Raw genomic sequence first — 18,887 nt, 5'->3', positions numbered from 1 at the left:
CCGATGGATCAATTTAGTAGAGAAAAGCTGTGGCATTCTTCAAATGTAATGGGCTTTGATGTCGACGCTGAGCTGCATTACAGAACCTCACTGAAGCCAGTGAAACCTCTTTTTATCTGTCTGTTTCCTATGCAGAGGACGTCGGCAGGAAATATACCTCACTTCTGCTGCACAGATGCTTTTTTCCCCCTTATTATTGTTCAAAGACATCTACATTCATCTTCTTGTATTAACGCCTCTGTATTGGAGAATCTCACGCTGACCCTATTTTCGTGGACGTGATCAGTTTGGGACTGAGATTATAATGAGAAAAATAAAATATAATAACAGTCTTGTGAAGCCTTCCTCGTTTATGAAGTGCCATGCCTTAGTCTTTAGCGGGTATAGACTGCCCCCTGGTGGAACCTTGATTCATTACGTATATGTAGGCTATTGCAGGTTTAGAGTTTATGTAAAACAACAACAACAAAAACATGTATTAACATATTTTTGATTGTGCTGCTGCAGTCACTTCCTCCAATTTAACACATAAGGTCTGGGTTGGATTAAAAATAACCAACTTTGAATTATGCACCATTAATAAAAGAAATGCCTGAAGGTTGTGAGTCATCATAACCCCTGCAATTTCTTTAGAGCTGGTGTAGTTAATCTAGAAATAGCTTCCAATTGGATATTCACAGGGAATACCCATTCAACCTCTTCTAATTTAAATTTCTATCCACAAGAGGAAATCATGGACTCCTTTCTCACTGCCGCAGCTGCAGCACTTCACAGTTCTCTCAGTAATTATAACAGTTTCCCTGCCAAAGTGTGTTATTATCAGTATGTGAGGCATGTTTCGCTCCCATCAATTCTTCCTATGTGTCGGTTTCTGTCATGCTGTGAATTGTAATAGACCCTGGCTCTCCCATTTGGCGTGAAATGTAGCCAGAAAAACTGGCAGCGTGACATTCAAATCACTCAGACACAAAATTAAAGGAAGATTACGCAGAATGTGAGAATTTTTTTTATTTATAACAACATTTAAAAAGTTCAATCTGGGAGGGAGGGGGTGGGGTGGGCAAGCAGGTAAGAAATATTCAGATCAAGATCATTCGCTGCTCTTGGCTTGAAGGGTGGGGGGATTTAAAAGCAAATCCGTCATCTGGCGCACATTGTTCTCGCTTTCGGCAGATATGCATGCACCCATTGCTGACAGAGTGGTACTAAAACAGGCATGTCTTCAGTTCACACGCAGCCCACAGACCACTGACCGTCCAACCACAGCGGCCAACGTTTCCTGTAAGATCTGCAGCACATAGCAGGAACAAGTCGCCATGGTGCTTTTCACAGCCTTTTTATTTTTTCCTGAGCAGACAACTGTGCGGCTCATTCTCATGGGCAATCGCTGCCAAGAACAGGTCGCTGATTATGCCTCGTGTTCAGCATCGGAGACGGTGTGGATTCAGTGAAAACTGGTTTAACTGTGCTCGTGGGCATTTTTTTGACAGTCCGGTAGCACCGATGTCAATGAACAGCTGCCAGGGTGTAAAGGGGGGGGGGCATGCATTAGCAGACGTTTGAACCTACACAATGAATGGACACCAGCTAAACACTAAGATGACAAAGAGTTAGACTGGGATGAGTTGTTCTGTAAAAAAAACAAAAGCATTGTGAATTGTAATCTCACAGCGGCGCAGGGTAAACTAACGTGACATAGCTGACTATGATCGACACAGATCATTATTCTATTCATGGAAATCTCTTCAAACAATAACACTGACAAACGGAAACATGCAAGAGGTGTGAGGGACTGTAGGTGAGCATCAGAAAACAAAGCCCCACCAAAATGATTTTACTGTGCAAAAGTATTTGTCTTAGAAATTGAGTCAGAGAGGTGAAAAAAATCGCCTCTGTGGACATGGAATTAAATCCCTTTTCTGATTTGAGTTAGCTTTATTGTCTGGAAGCAGGAAACTGACTTTCGTGTTTTATTTTTGTAGCACATTCATTGTCATCTCTGATTCTACCCTCATCTTCAGATTACCTCAAATCTCTCAACCGTGCATGTGAAATTTTTCTTTTGAGCGTAAGCTATATCTAAGCGGTCTCTGTAGCGGGGTGTTGACTCGCTGTCATACAAACTGTATCTGTTAAGTGTGTTGCTGGTCTAATTCTTATTATTTAAAGTGATATGTTGGCCAAGAAATGTTAAAAAAAAAAAAAAAAGTTTGCTGCCCACCATACAAAAGGCATAAAAGGAATCAAGGCTAGCTTCAGCATCCATGATATAGACAGACATAAACACAGTGACAAGTTGGCCAGCTATTTATATAAAGCAATTAATATAGAAATATCAATGGCACATGTATCAATTTTTCTTTTTTAAAATCACCCAGTTAAGCCTATAGTGTTTAGTAAATTAGTTCTATGTTACTTTACAGCTTCAACATTCCACGGAATGTAGCACTATATCCACAAAAGATCACCCAGTTCATCATCAACGCCATGTAAAAACTAAGACTTGCAGGTCTCCTGGTGGGTCAGCCCAGGCACTCAAAGGCACCACGACTTTGGTGGTAGATGGGCCAGAGTTAGGTGTCACCACCTACACAGACTCAAACTTTACAGTAACTGTTATCAGTGCAGACAACACACCATATCTACTTTTGAAAAAAAAAAAAAAAAAGAAAAGAAAAAAGAAAGAAGTGGAAAAAAATGGCTTGTGTCAAGAGTGACTTGTTATTTTACGCCTGACACACGTACATGCAGTGCTGTGCTGCTACTTGACCATCAGCATGCATAATCGCAGGTTTGTAGCATAATGCAAACCTGCTGCTATCTCAATGCCATCATTTCACTGAAAAAGAAAAAAAACAGCAGCTTTTACTCTTTAAAAAGTGATACTCAAGTTGCTGCCATGTGATAGTATAAATTACTGGATTATTTGCCAGTGCTAAATAGGGATCTTAGAATATTCTTTAATAGTACAAACTTAGTCATAGTCAATAGCGTAGATGCAGTTAACATGCAGGCATTACAAATAGTGTTGTGCAGCACAAGACAATCACTGTGAATTTTCCCCAAAAAATATTTTGGCACATGAACTTTCACCCTCTGGAGGTTCATAGTCTTGCAAAAATATCTCTACAAATTAAGTGCCGATTGCTGTTTATGCTTATTTCAGCTCTCTTCCTTCTGAATGCAACAAGTGCAGCTGAAGTAGATCATATATGCACGTTTAACAGTTGGGCTGATGCTATTGCATGATTTTCTAAATGTAACAACTGGAGTAAAACAGTGACACCCAGTGTTAGTTTTCTGCAATGTTATCGATTTCCCCACAATTCATGATCAATCTTTGGTCAACCCTGTAGTTCTCACTGGTACAGCATGTACAGTGTGTGTGCGCAGAAGAATATTCTGGTGTAAGAAATATATAAAGCACTCAAAAGAGCAAAAACCTGACTCTGACCAACTGGATTGTGTGATAAAAATCACAAGCTTTTAGCTAGCAGCCAGGTGATCTGGCTTTCAGTTGTGACTCGAGCACAGTCCATAGAAACGATACAGGATAGTTACAAACCAAACCCTGAAACTCAAAATGTGTTGTGTGCGCATTTGTTTGATTTCACTTCTTTTTTAAATGTGCTGTGCATAATATTGGTGTCAGTTAGCCGTGGTCTCAGTACCACTGTGCTGGAGGGTTTAGCTCTGAGAGAAGTACTCAAGGACAAGGCGGAGGTGTCCCAGGCGATCTTTGAGAGAGTTCAGGGACAGGACGGTGGTCTGATAGGCGGGGTCCAGCTGGAGGACAGACAGCAGCCACCAGCACCATCCTGGACCATTAGGCGAAGCCTAAAAGAGAAAGTTTAGCCTCTGTAATCATGAAAATACATTAAGTGCCAAACCAGTCCAATAACCCTGTGATGGTAATGAAAACTTAAATTCTCTCAACCAACCGACAATCGTCAATCCAATAATTGAGGATGGGCGATACATTCGCGCCTGTGCAGACTTTTTGACAGGCGCAGCAATGTAATCAGGCACAGACGGATTTGCGCGTCTACAACTCAGAAGTCCAAACATGAACGAACTAATTTCCCCAAAAAATTAGGGCTGTCGGCGTTAATGCGGTCATCACAATTAACTCATTTGGAGCGCAGAATGAACAAACTTTGGACAAACTGCCCGAAATCCAGACATTTCAGGGATTTTGAGTCAGTCTGTGCTCCAGATGGGTTAATTGTTAATCATGTTAGTCGTGATGACGGCGCGTTAACGCTGACAGCCCATTTGGGACGAAAAAGGGTAAACCTAAGGATGTAACCAAAGCGGTGTGTGACTTGTGCAGACGTATAGTACGAGCAAAGTACTCAAACACGACTTGTACGTGTCCGCCATCCGGCTGAGTATGCTAGGCTAGGCTATCACCAGCTTCTGCAGCTCCATCAACAAGCATTTGGGCGCACTCTGAGGAGGGTGCATTTGCTCGCAGATGAAACAAGGTGCTGTTAAAACAACGCTATTACTTTTTTTTTCTGTTGACTTTTCTATTAGCTGCATCATTATTAGCAAACGTACCCACTGGCAAATAAATGAATAAATCGCCCTTGTAAAAACGATCGATATATTCGTCCAATCGCCCAAACCTAAGTGTAACTGAATAATACTCTGGATAATTCTCTGTTCCACTACCACAAAATCATTTAAAGAGACTGAAAGATAAAAGAAAAGCCATTCTTTAAAGAAACACTACTCAAAACCAACATCTGAATATAAAATTTGGACGTAGCTGCAATTACATAATCTCACTGGTCAATGACGTGCTGAGGCAAAACCTCAGTGTTTTTGCTATTGCTATTATAACTTAAACATTACTATTACATACTAATACGACGCATGAAAACATCGATCAGAATACTTAAGAAAAAAAATTAATCTTTTAGATTTTTTTTGCACTCATGATAACACTGGTCACTATTTGACATTTAAAAGGGTAAAAGCAGTGGCTACTGAGCAGAGTGAGGGAAATGAGTTTTACAAAGGTTATCAGAGCAAACGTCACACTTAAAGCACAAACCTGAATGTTGTCCTCCTTATCCGGCATAGCACCATACTGTCTGTTGATCTGTTCACGGATGCGGCTGCCGAGTCGCTGGTACCAGTCCTGGGCCTGCTGGTACACGCTGTCGTGCAGACGCTGCAGAAGCTCCAACTCACTGCCATCAACCTAAGAGGACGCAACGATATTAACAATCACAAAGAGAGAGACAGAGAGAGAAATGCTGCTGTTTGTAATCTCAGAAACCCTCACCTTGATGTCCTCTAGGTACTCTATATCAGCGGTGTGGTAACCATCCCTTTGGCCTCTTTTCAGTACCTTGAATCTGCTCCCACCAATTGTTTCCACATAAGAACGTCCATCAGGCAAGAGCTCCAGATCGAGAATCTCCAGCATACAGCCATAGTCTGCGAATCTGACGCACAAGAGATAAAAAGCAGTCTTTAGGTTCAACATATTAAAATACATCTTAATGCAATAATTAGAAAATTATGCAGGAAGAATATGAGGGGGTTGGAGTAAAGCTTATTTTGCGATAGTAATGAATATAAACTAGTTTTGTTCTGTGCGTTTTCAAGGCATTATTAGCTTGAAGGAACACAAGAACGTAACTGGAAACCATGTCAACCTGTGACACAAAGATGAGGATAACTTAAAAATGATTAAGGTCATCAAAGTCCCACCATGACTGCTGTCTCCCTACAAGAACATGGTATACCCAGCACAGACTGTATATATACACATATCAGATGGATGAGATTAGTTAGATTAGATTAGTTTCTGGACCACATTTTAGAGCCTCAACATTAGTGTCTATGGTCTCTGGATACTGACTTGCTTTTTGGGGCCAAGAGTCCAGTGGCCACTCAAGGAACTACAGATTTTTTTTTCCAGTCTGTGCTGGCTTTATTTTTCAGCCCTGGAGGTTGTAGTGTGATCTTTAAAGGCACGCTATTCAGAAGCAGATGAAAATGCACAGCAGATCTCATGGCAAACCTGTGACCATGTTGTTATTTTCCCATCCCCTCAGGGTCACAGATCAGTGATTTAAACTTTGCCCCTGCGCTGTCTACTTGCGGTGCCCTGCTGACATTCCCATCAGGTTCCACCTAGCCTGTTGTGAGCTTCACAGTCGGGAAAATGTCAAACCCAAAATCTCTCTACACACACAGACAGCCTAGAGAAAGTTATTTTAAATTTCTATACACATGCAATCATATAGGCCACTGTTCTCATCCCAACATCATCATCATAATTTGATGTACAGTATGCTACGTGTGGAAATAGGTAGAAGATTCTGTTGCATACCCTCTGCCATGCTCGTAGCTGCACATGCCAAACTTCTTGGTGCCGGTTTCCATGCAGCGGCGCATCATCAGCCGATAGCGAGGCTCAAACACATGCAGTGGACAGGGCACTCCAGGGTAGGCCACGGTGCAGATAAATATAGGGATGTCCTTAGTGAGACTAGAAGAAAGAGAAAAGACCACAACTGTAAGGACAACGGGCTATTTTGTGACAAAACAATCTATTAAAGTCGCGACAATAATTAGGTGTAGACTGTGTCGGTGAAGCGCCTACTTTGACAGTTCAGCCATCTCAGCATCGTGGACCTGTTTCCTCTCAGCCAACTGGGGGGCAAAAAGTCGGGTCATGATGTCCTGGAGCAGAACTGTGGGGTTGTACTTCCTGTTTCTGAAGTACTGGAAATGAGAAGAAAGAAAAGATACTACAGTACTGCAAAAAAAAAACAAAAAAAAACCCCTGCAACCATTAAACAAAATTATACTTTGCACTGTTGTGCTCCATCATTAATGTGAGTGTCAGGGTGCTCATAGATATACATTTGTCTGTGACTGATTTGTCTGTGTTTGATTACGGATACTCCAGTGGCAGTAGTCCAGCAATGGAAGCATGAAATGCAGTGGTGCAAGTATGCATATAATATGCAAATACGCAAATTAGCAGCACAAGTAATTTCTACTGAAGCCACCCTTAAAATATTGATTTTTTTTTTTTAAATATAGTACATTTTTAAAGTCTTGTCTCAGCTGTATATACAGCTACTGTCGAAAAATATAACTGTGCTGATATAACTGTGTGATTACTTCATTTTGGCTATTTTACATGTCCTATAGGTATCATCCCATTTACTAAAATCAACTTGAATCCGTGCTGGATGTCTTCAGTTTCAGTGTTATTCCTCTGTAGTCCCGCATATAGCGACTGATATGAGTGTTGTTCAAAAATTCCCTGAAGTTTTTCATCTTGGGCTAACAGACCAGCTGCGCCATATCCTCTAAGTGTCTTATTCTTATGGTCTGTTAGTATTTTTTATGCTAAAACGTTCCTTTTTTTTCTTCAGCCACAGTTAGCTTTATTAGGTTAAAATATATTCAGCAAAGCTGCTATTTATTTCAGCCCACTTTTAAAGCATGATCACCCCTGTGGAAAAACTTTGGAAAGTGTGCCTTTTCTTCCTTCCTCTTCAGATACTATTGTTTCAGTGTCTTCAGCCAGACCTTCTCTTTCCTTTGTTTGAATGGTACAGATTTAAATGTGTTTCCTTATAAACAGTGAAATGGGGATAAAAGAGTGTGATAGCATGTTGTATGTTGCAGATTGCAGGTAGCAAGCCAGAGCCCACTGGTTTAAAATGATTCAGATTGACTGACACACAGACAGTATTAAGAATTAAATTGGCCAACATAAATCCAACATTGATTTTGAGTGTGCTTAGTAACATTTCTATTAGAAAATGAGGCCCAGTATCTTTGCACACATTGTCACAAAAGTAGAGCATTGAAAAGATTCATGTCAGAGTGCCTGAGCTAAATCTGGCGCCTGAAGACCGCAATGTGGTAGCATTAACAAAGCTTATATAATAAAAAAAGTACTTTTTTATTTAAAGTGGAGCTGTTTGGCCTTCTTCCCATTGGGTTTAAATGCACTCAGTCTAGTTACCTCTTGCAGCGGCTGTTTGCAGAGTGGACAGCGGAGGTTGTGGTCTAGGCTCCTCTCGATGCAGTTTTTGCAGAATGTGTGCCCACAAGGAGTTGTGACTGGCTCAAAAAATAACCTTTAGAGGACAGACATAACACATTAGGCTGTTTATGCTATGTATGATTTAGCTGTTAAATCTGGTGAGTGCTGGCATGTGTGCTAAACACTAACCAGACAAAGCAAGGAAAGCGAGACCAGCCAGATATATGACCCCGTTACAAACAGCGGTGCATTATTGATTGCAGCGAGCAGTCCAACACACTCACCTAATGCAGAGAGGGCACTCAAAGTCTGACACGGTGAGAATAACCATGCCGTTCTCTCTCTCGTGATAACTTTCACCTAAGACTGAAAGAGAAAAGACACAAAAACAGATTCCCTTGAAACGTTTGCAGTGAGTTTGACCTTTCGGAAAACAAGTCCCGATCATCGTGTAGTTTCAAACCATCTGCTGGGTGGCGGGGGTGGAGAAAGCTGTTTGCAGTTGCAAAAGACAAAAATGACTCCTACTGGGTACGCCGATGTTAAAGATGAGAGTCAAATCATAATGAATGCGAGCACCGATATATTGACTTACACTTGCCGTGCAAGTCTTCTTTCCTCGTCATCATCTCTTCATCCTCATCAGCAGCGGGGAGGAAGGAAACCGCTTGGCAGAGGCTGAGGCAGCATTCAGTACCCGTGTCATGCTTCACCTTGGAGAAAGCAGATATTAGGTTTTATCTGTTAAGATTTATTTTTAAGTGCATAAGCTTCCCCACACTCACCTCATGGGAGGACCTTAAAACAGAGGAAATTCCAGGACTACGGCCATCTATTTGCAAATTCTGACACGCCTCATGTTTTTTTTTTTTCCTGTTTTTCTTAATCTTTAAAACTCATTTTCTAACTACATATGAAATGTTTACCTGATGTGTATCTCTTCTCCCTTTTCCTTCTCCCTTATCTCCATGAGGATGTTTGAAGCCTTCAGCATGAACCGGCCCCTGCGAGCTGCCGAGGGTTGTGATGGGACAGGGCTCTTTTAGGTACTCGGACACTGCCTGCAAAATGCAGGGCATCTCCTCTGGCACTTCCACTCCCTCTGCCTCCAGGATCTGCCATTGTAAGAATAAAATCAATATAAAAAGAAAATGTGCCATGATACCTCACTGTCATCACAGTGAAGTTAGGTTTTAGTGCAAGAAGACTGAACTAAGTGAAGTAATGCAAATAAAGCTAAAATGGGGGTGTGAACATTAATTTTAAGTATTAATTTTAATATTTTATGGTAGGTACACTAGAATAAAGGGGTAAAAAGGCTTTTTTTCAAAGAAATAATAACTCTTTAAGTAAATTTAAGTACTTCACCTGCACCATAATACAGCCCGTACAAGTGCCATATTCCTTACATTTCACAAAGTTTCTATGAAATGATGCCCAGCTTAACATGTATTTACAATATAATTATTTCTTTTTTTCTTGTAAAAAAATGACTACAAATTTATTCTATCGTGCGTAACTTTAAGTATTTGTAGGTAAATACAACCATATTGTAATTTCAAATAAAAAATATTAAAGTTCCATTTAATTACAAGGGAATTATGCCTGTAATCATGGGTTATATTATACAGTGATATCATGTATATTTATTTATTTATTTATTTATTTATTTATTTATCTATTCATTCATTCATTCAGTTGTTTGATTTAAACACACACACACACACACACACACACACAGAGAGAGAAACAAACTAAATCTAAACTGATTTGGAAGTTCAAACTTTAAAATTAGCTCTCTAATAACTGATTGCATCTGTTATTAGAGGTATGTTTGCCTTCTGAACATATGACCCATGGTGTGACCTATAATTAAAAAAAAAATCATACATTCACACATATCAAAAATTCAGGTCAGATCCTAAAACATCTCTTAAGATCACCTGTTCTTTAAATGATTTGCGCAACTCTGCGCAGAATGCTATTGCAGGTGCTGCTTTAACCTTCTATGACTCCAGCCTTTCATTTAGCAGTGTCTATGTCTGTGCTACATCCTGTTATACATAAGGAATCGCATGTGCTCTTCAACTTGAATTACATTACATTTCTCACTGATGAGTTCTTGGGAGGTTTAACAGACCTTCTTAATCTGGCTCTTTGCGGGAACAAAATCAGCTTGAAGTTTTAGGCAACGGTGGAAGTGGATGAGGGCTTCTTTCTGCTGACCCATTTCCAACAGTACATTCCCTTTATGAAAGGAGCCCTGCACAAACAGAATGATGCAATCAGCACATTGGTGTCTGTTTAAGCAAAGACCTCCAGAGCATTTAAACAAAAACTCTACATGAAGTATGTTGCAGAATTACAGATTTTTTTTTCTGCACTAGAGGCAGAGTCAGTCAAACTGTAAAATGATGGTGTTATGGAACATTTCCTGTAAAATAACATCTCTGGATATTCAGTTCAATTCAGTTTTAACTATATAAATATAACTATCACAATGACAAGGTGCTTTCTATTGTAAGGTAACGACCCTAATATTAGAAAGAAACGCCAGCAATAAGACAAGCACCAGCTTAGGCCTATTACAGTTTAACTAAGGGAGCGTTCAGGGTCAGCTGATCCAGCCCTAACTATATGCTTTATCAAAAAGGAAAGTTCTATGCCTAATGTGAAAAGCAGAGACCATGTATGTCTCTCAAATCCAAACTGGGAGCTGGTTCTACAGAAGATGGGTCTAAAAGCTGAAGGCTCTGCCTCCCAGTAATCCTAGGAAGTACAAGAAAGCCAGCAGTCTGAGAGCAAAGAGCTCTAATGGGTTGATATGGTACTAAGAGGTCGTTAAGATAAGATGGGACCTAATTATTCAACGTTTTGTAAGTGAGGAGAAGGATTTAATTAATTATATTTAATTATGAATTAACATTGATGCAATGAAAAGAACCTAATATGGGAGAAATATGCTCTCTTTCTAGTCCCCGTCAGTACTCAGAATTTTGAATCAACTGAAAACTTTTCAGGGAATTTTTAGAACAACCTGATACTAATAATGAATAGTGCAGCCTAGAAGTAATAAATGCATGAACTAGTTTTTCAGCAGAGGTGAGATAGGATGTTTCTAATTTTAGAGATATCGTGCAAATGAATGAAGACAGTCCTTGTTTAGTATGTGTGCTGAAGGACATATCCTGGTCATAAACAATTCCAAGGTTCCTCATGGTGCTACTAAAGGCCAAAGGTGATGCCACCCAGAGTAAGCATCTTGTTAGAAACCATGTTCCTAGGATTTCTAGGGCCGAGTACAATAACCTCCGCTTTGTCTAAATTTAGATATAAAAACAGAAACAATGCAATAATGGACTCTGTACAGTATGTTTTTCTGCATTAGCAGTGAGTCACCCACTGGCATGGAGTGATTAAATGACATTATGACATAAGTAGCTGTTTGCATAACATTGTGAATGACATAACATCAATAAAAGCAGGGGAATTGCTTCAAATGTATCAGGTCGACATGGTAAGGCAAATTATGAAATGAGGTAACACCTTCTTCCTGCAGTTACGGTTGTGCCGTAGCATGCATGTTACAAAACCAAGCCGACAGTGGGAGGGTGTGGAGGTTCAGATTCGGCTTTCCCACACCAGAGTGCAGTGAAATGCTATAAATGTGGCACTGTTAATGTTCCCTACAACAGATCAGCTTTTGTTGTCCGGACAAAAGAACCACACAGACAGCAAAGGCACACTGCGTCTGGCTGGCTCCGCTCCGTTCTCACCTCCGTCCAGCTGGGGCGAAGGCAGCAGAGGTAGTCGAGGTCCGTCAGAGCGTCGGAGAAACGCCTCAGGCCCAAGTTCGCTTCGGCCCTGAACACCTTCAAACTCTGGTCGTCTGGGACTAGAGGAAGTGAGAAAAGGTGAGATAGGTGAGGGATGATGGTGTGTGGAGCTTTTGAGGAGAAGTGGCCAAAATTAAAACAATCCAAACATTCAAATGAGGAAACACGCATCAGGTAGTAACAGGCCCACATAACAAGTAATTCTGCTTTCTGGAGCATGGAGGAAATCGACCCAAGAACTTATGATGCGCCGCCTTAAGGAAAGAATTGCTTTTGGCACCACTACTGACCATATAAAACAAAAAATGCAATTAAATGCCACTCCTCAATCACTGACATAACACACACATGGGCACGCTATATAAAGATAATTAATATTTGATCGAGCCCCTCCACCCCCCTGGCGCCGACAGCATCTGCACCTTCTGCTTCACATATGTGCACAGTCATCTCCTATTCCAGTCCATTCAAGACTTTCTAGCTTCAGCTGACACACTAGTGTGCATTCTAGGTTCCTGGTGACATTGTTACCTAAAGCTGCTTGACTAGTCATTACAAAAGAACCTGCAAGGTTATGCACATAAGCATTTGCAAACACAAAGTCAGTTCTTGGTAATGATCCTCTGAAACAAGTGAAAGTGAACAGGTGCCATGAGAAATCATCAAAAGAAAAGACAAAGAAGAAGAAGGGGAAAAAACTAGTTCACAAATCTGCAGGGAGCTCGTTACACAAGAGCCCGCAATGCTGGAGCAAGGTAGGTAGAAGTATTTAACTGGATTGGCAGAGGAGGCGAACATGAAGGTTAATTCAACTGATTCCCCATAGCACAAACACTCTCATGATCCCCTGGGCGCCTGCTGACTTGATCGACACATCTAAGGCAGGAGCAGACCCTTTTACTTCCTTGTGGCTGCATGAACCAAAAAAGAAAATAAAAAGAAAAAAAATCAACCGCACATGCAAAAGACGCCGAAGGTAAGCAGTTGCACAGATAACAGCTTGCAAGGCTGCAGTTGTTTAGTTTTTAAAATATTACAAAACATCTTTAAATTCCCCTCCTCCTGCAGAGGTGCATAAAAGAAGCACACACACCGACCGAGTCTGTGCCAGATACGTTTATCCAATCGACATCTCACCTTATGTCATAATGCTTAACTGCGTAATACAGCTAAATGAGACAGATGTTTCTTCCACTGCATCTTGCTTATTCAGCACAAATCACAAATTACTTTGTTGTTTCAATCAAATGGTTTAATATGTTTGATCATTTTGCATTCTCTATTAACCTTCTTAATAACCCGGGTACTTGGCTTTTAGGGGGGCTGCACCATCACTGGACACCAGCAAAGAGTATGTGCAGTGCGTAAAAGTGGAAGAAAAGGAGGAAAAAAGTAATTTGATTCCACGGAAAATAATAATAGTATTTATAAATCAAACAAACACTTAAAAAGAAAGAAAGAAAACACACACGCACACTTATGTGTGCCTGCACTTGTCAAGACCTCTCACGTGTGTCACTTACCTAAGTTCAGCCCCTCGTTCGCTAAGCGTAACGCTTCCGCGAACTCGGTGGCTTTGAGTTTCTCCTGAATTTGGCACTTCATCCCCTTCTCTTCGGGCCAGCACTTTTCCACGACGCCGATGAGCAAGACGTTGTTCCTCGTGTTTTTCACCTCCTTTTGTTTTAGCCTCTCTTTGCACAGCGGACATTTGGAAGGCAGGTAGCCCCCGACGCACCTCCGGCAGAACGTGTGGCCGCACGACACGGTCACCGGCTCGCACATCAGACAGAGGCAAAGGGGGCACTCCAGCATTTCCATTGTATTTTTTTTTTTTTTTTACTGGTTATGTCACTAGTACAGTGTCCCACGGGAAGAACTGTCGCTTTGTTCGTCAAAGCACTGCAGATAGACGGTTTGGCGGTATTGTTATTGCAAGGACCCTTTAAATTACATGCTGGCAGCTGGCGATGCACTAATAATAGTGTCACACATCAGCCTAAAGCAGACCGCTTTCCGTCCGGCTGCAAAACTGAGTCCTCATACGCTCACCTGGCAAATTTTCTTTTCGTGTTCAAAACATTCAGTGACATTGTTCGTTTTCAGCCCTAACTTAGTCTTTGTATTGGGACAAATGCCATGTTCCCTTTTCAAAAAAGACTCTCGGCTCCCAGTCCAATGCGCCGGTTTCCTCGACGCTCCAAAAATCCAAACACGCCGCACGATCGAGGTCGGTAAATCCGCACATTAATGTTATTTCTCTTTAGTAATCCGAGTCCGCTATTAACCCCTGTAGCCTACTTCTCCGCGGCCACGAAGCTAGGTGACTGTGTAACACCATTGCATTACATAAATAAAGATCACGTGACGCAGCAGCGAGCAACCCGATTGGGTGAAGTGAATGGCTTTCCACCCTGTTGTGAAACCCAACGATGCCGAGTTTCATAACATAATTCCTTCGACTACGCTTCCTATTATTTTCATCTGTACATTTAAACTACCCCAGGGCACGAGTTGATGGTATAGCGTGAGTAGGGGAAAAATGGTGGATATGATAAATCCAAGGGTGGAGAAAATTATGGAAACTACCTTGCCTCAAAGCAGGGAATTCCAGCTAAGGGTAATAACTTCCGAGGGGGTGCGGTGAAAGGATCAGTGCATATTACCTGGTTCTGTCCATCCTGTTTGTCGTTTAAAACAAAAGGTCAACACAAACACAGCTTAACGTCTATGCACAGCTAAAAATGTGCATACAGTTTGTGCCATTACATCATTACATAAAATGCAGTGTGCTGCAGAGCATTTACTCTAGGTCAATGAAATAAAGCTGGAATTTGCAACTGGCCAAATACACATACTCTTTATGTCTCAGAGCGACACACATCATGACTCCTGCCTGCTTCAAAAACAGCACACTTTTTGCACAGACATTAGAACAGAAATCCTTGATGAATTCTCAGAGAAACAACCTTGGGTTGTCTTTTCAAATAAAAGAAAAATTGGGCCAAAACACATCTTGTGTATCACGCACTGATTTATTGAACTTATGCAAGTTACATAGACACCTCAGCTAACATCACAGAAACGCAAGTAGTGAAATCTGCGCTGCAATCACCAGCCTGAGGTGTATTTTCAGTTTCAACAACCAAACATGTGCACTTGAATTGCTTTACAAGCAACCAGTTGAAAGGCTCACATTTCTTTCCCTGAACAGTTGTGTAAGAGCAATCTGCTGCAAGGCAACACAAAATTGGTTATACTGTTAGGTATGCTTATGAAAACCTATAAAAGAGGGAAGGGTCAGAATTATTTGACATTTTACATAATATACATGACGACTTTTTTGTGACGACTCTCCATGGATTACACAATCTGCAAATCAGTGACAAGAATCATGCATTGCAAACATAAAGGCAGTCCAGCATTTACATGAGTTTTCATGCGACTCTGCTCTGACGGGTCTAATAAAGCCCTCTATGTTTCTGTGAGATGACTGCACTCTGACTGCAAATTTGTTTATTGGGTTTATTACAATTATGCAAACTTAGCACCCCCACCTGATCTATGTTAAAAATTTCTATTCTGGGAATATGTTTTCCGGAATTAGTCAGAATTTCTACATTTTAAATAAAAACAACATTCAATGGGGCCCTTGAAAACACAGCTAGCACCCTCAAATGTCCATTTCTGACATTCACAGCTTCCCGTTAATGTGACAGCATTTATTGTCATAGTTTCAAGTTTCGTGGGTGAACGAGTACACTGGTCACTTCTAAATAAAGGTTTAGGCATCAGCCTTACTGTGTGGTACCTAGTAAAACAACACAAACGTGAATGATAAAGTCACATTAACTGACACACATGGACAAAAGCATGACTGTGCATTTCTCTTGCTGGAGTGCTCATCTTATTAGAGCAGCAGTTCTCACACTACCTGCATGGCGGGAAACACTGGTGCAGTATAATCAACAAGGTGAAGTGAAACTTGAGTGGATTTTTTCTTAATGTGACCTTTAAGTAAAACTTTTTTTCTTAGTGGTTGGATAAAAACTGGAGTTTGGGGATTTAAATTAAACGTACTAGAAAAACTTTGAGAACCGATGCAGTTGAGAAAGCCATAAACAGCAAAGATGAAATGAGATAAAATGTTGCGCCCAACATTTTATCTCACCAGCTGTTTCAAGCTAGCAGTAAGAAACATTCGTCGATGATGTGTTTTGAAAGTTCCCAAGTCAGAAGAGAGGTTACCGAGCATCACTGTTGTACAGTGTGGTTACACTTGATTTAATGCTGATAATTCTTGAGGCCCCAGGCACACATTTTTTATGTGTATGGCAAAAACCACAGGTATAACATGTTCACTCTCTAAATCACTCTCGTGCATGAAACCATGAGAACAGAGATGTATTACAACCATATACGTATAACTCAATAGCAGAATGCAGTCATGTTAAAGACTTGTGGAGCAAAGACCAGTGACATAACCAGTTATAAAATAAAAAGAACAAAAATATTCTGTGTATACCATGTACGAAAGTGCCATATTTACACAGAGTTCAGCAAAGAAACGACAAAAAAGAAAGAACATAATATTAAACTATGCTAGTTCATCAATAATGCTGCACATGGCAGCATCCTTGTCCCATTTGTCACTTCTTGAAGTAGGGATGCTCTTCTCCTGCTGACTCGTTGCCATGCAGCTGGCAGCTGCTTCCTCTATATCCATAGGTTCTGTTTTCAGCCTGGTGGCCTGCCCAGATGAACAGCCAACACTAGCTGCAGGAGGCGCACTCTTTGTCCCATCACAAGCACCATCCTGACCTTCCACTTGAGGCAAGTCATCAGGCAGGGAGGCAAGGCACCCCTGGATCATCTCCACCACCCTCTCCAGATGTTTCTGGAACCTCTCTGCTGTCTCTAGCCTCTGTCTTTTCTGGACCTCCATCATCACCCTTAGAGTCTCCCTGGCTTGATGCGGTCTGTACTCATTTATCAGATGGTGCATATGGACAAACAGAAGCTTTATGTCTTCCAGCTTTTCTTCACGCTTTATACTACCAGGGCTCTTGATAAGGATGTCCAGAAGGTCCAAAAAGTTCACAAGAATGGACATGTTCAGTTTCTTGAGCTCCCGTTTGTGGTCAAACTGCATAGGGTGAAGCCTCTCAATGCCTTGGCTTTCGAGAGGCCGGATGATGAGGTCATCACACTGGAAATGGTTGCCAAACATCATGTAATTATCTCTGATGGGTGGAGGTGGCTTAGGGGCCAGACCCTTGCGGATGTTTTCATCTGTGTACTCTTTGATGTACTGCATCGGTGGAGGAGGCAGGGCGCTGACCTGCTGTGGTTCACCCATGATACCGACCTGAAAGCACAAGAATCCGTGTCAATATATATAAAAAGGAAAGCAACATACATTAGGTTTTGCAATTTAGTATCTTAATTTTAAAAAAAAAAAAAGTGTTTACAGTTCACAGTAGTTGAACATAAACACATTAATTTAGGCTATGTGCCTAAATATAACAGAAGTGAAAAGGTGTCTCTCTCACTTCACTATTGGGGGCACAGGTAGACAAGAAGCAGGATGTTTGCCGCAAAAAGACGGCATAGCTTTTTAATTGCAGAGACGTTAGCCGTGTCTAAATAGTTTGCTTGCACTAACTCCAAACAAATTCAGTGTTTGTTTGAGACCATCGCTTCGAAAGATGTGCTAAGAGGCCTATGCTAACACAAACTGCCCAGCCAGTTGTCTGTACGGTAAATATCTGCATATAACTTATGTTAAACGCTGTCTGCATGGGAATAGAGTTGAGTGAAGACTACCATTTACTGTCGCAAACCTTTGTTTGTTTTATCAACATGTTAGCCCTTTACTCTCCAACTAACTGCAGTCGTTAGCTTACCTGCTGACTGACTAACTGCTAACCTCCGCTAACGAGTTAAATCGCTACACCAAATATAATGCTAACCCACAATACCGTTAAAAGGGGGAAGACTTATGATATTTATACACACCTTTCAAATAACTCTTTAGTCGCTGAAGATATAAGACGCTAGATATAGACGTCCGTTAGTTCCGACCATTAGCTTGTAGCTAGTTTAGCTCCTTCCATTCCACACTAACAAGATTTTCGTTTCAGTCCCTAAGGCTCGACGTCATTGGTTTTTGTCCCGCGGATTGGACGATAGCAATGGAACAAACTAAACACCGATTGGGTGTGAGGATACCACGCTTGATCTTGTAGTTTTTGATACGAAAGTGCTTAATTTGAAGCTTATTTTGTACAGGACTGATGTCTTTTTACAATAGTGACCATCTCCAGCACCTGTTATCATTTGGTAATGTCAAATATTTTTCTAGTCAAAGCAAACCAGCAGTTTACAACGCCACCAATACTTTTAGAATAGAATAGAAAAGAATAGAATAGAATGCCTTTATTGTCACTATACAGTTGTACAATGAGATACAGAGCACCTCGTACTCAGTGTAAACATGCTCGGGGGGGTACAGTTCTGCAGCGCTATATACATATAGACAGTATTAACATAGGGAAAAAGATATATATATATATATATATATATATATATATATATATATATATACATTTTGTACAAACATGTACGTTTTTAAAAAAAAAAGTAATATGTAAAAAATTGGGGGGAGGGGGGGGGGGCTGTGTTATCGGTGCATGTGTGAGTTCAGGGTGGTTATGGCTTTGGGGAAGAAACTGTATTTGAGTCTGTGGGTTTTTGTGCTGATGCACCTGTAGCGCTTCCCTGAGGGAAGCAGGCTGAACATGTTGAAACCAGGATGGGAGCTGTCCTTGATAATGTTTGCTGCTCTGCTGAGGCAGCGGGAGGAATAAATGTCCATCAGGGAGGGGAGAGGGCAGCCAATGATCTTTTGTGCTGTCTTGACCACACTCTGGAGCCTCACTCTATCCACCTTGGTGCAGCTGCCATACCATACCGTGATGCAGTAGGTTAGCAGGCTCTCAATGGACGAGCGGTAGAAGGTC

General features: G+C 41.1%; 2 protein-coding genes across 2 annotated transcripts; both read right to left on the bottom strand.

Annotated features, from left to right (window-relative positions):
- Positions 1-2,692: 2,692 nt before the first annotated feature.
- lonrf4 (LON peptidase N-terminal domain and ring finger 4) lies at positions 2,693-14,197 on the bottom strand. Its single transcript, XM_085369006.1, has 12 exons — positions 13,389-14,197; positions 11,806-11,924; positions 10,170-10,292; positions 8,956-9,144; positions 8,625-8,742; positions 8,314-8,395; positions 8,009-8,123; positions 6,626-6,747; positions 6,353-6,511; positions 5,297-5,459; positions 5,063-5,212; positions 2,693-3,837 (listed from the first exon to the last, which is right to left on the bottom strand). Exons 1-12 carry the CDS (start codon positions 13,684-13,686, stop codon positions 3,688-3,690), a joined length of 1,788 nt encoding a protein of 595 aa, XP_085225132.1. The 5' UTR covers positions 13,687-14,197; the 3' UTR covers positions 2,693-3,687.
- Positions 14,198-14,894: 697 nt separating this feature from the next.
- Positions 14,895-17,989, bottom strand: med7 (mediator complex subunit 7). Its single transcript, XM_085368995.1, has 2 exons — positions 17,884-17,989; positions 14,895-17,233 (listed from the first exon to the last, which is right to left on the bottom strand). Exon 2 carries the CDS (start codon positions 17,222-17,224, stop codon positions 16,463-16,465), a length of 762 nt encoding a protein of 253 aa, XP_085225121.1. The 5' UTR covers positions 17,225-17,233; positions 17,884-17,989; the 3' UTR covers positions 14,895-16,462.
- Between the last annotated feature and the right edge of the window lie 898 nt (positions 17,990-18,887).

This window comes from Diplotaxodon limnothrissa, linkage group LG2 (genome assembly GCF_057381915.1).
Source record: "Diplotaxodon limnothrissa isolate DT_005_m linkage group LG2, D_limnothrissa_male_GT1.1, whole genome shotgun sequence".
Taxonomy (NCBI): Eukaryota; Metazoa; Chordata; class Actinopteri; order Cichliformes; family Cichlidae; genus Diplotaxodon; species Diplotaxodon limnothrissa.
This window is presented reverse-complemented; position numbering and strand designations above follow the sequence as displayed.

Coding starts and splice junctions, on each gene's coding strand:
- lonrf4 (XM_085369006.1), bottom strand. CDS start 13,686: ATGGAAATGCTGGAGTGCCCCCTTTGCCTCTGTCTGATGTGCGAGCCG. Junction 10,293..11,805: donor TTCGCCCCAGCTGGACGGAG/GTGAGAACGGAG, acceptor CTGTTTGTGCAG/GGCTCCTTTCATAAAGGGAA. Junction 6,512..6,625: donor GAGATGGCTGAACTGTCAAA/GTAGGCGCTTCA, acceptor TCTTTCTTCTAG/TCTCACTAAGGACATCCCTA.
- med7 (XM_085368995.1), bottom strand. CDS start 17,224: ATGGGTGAACCACAGCAGGTCAGCGCCCTGCCTCCTCCACCGATGCAG.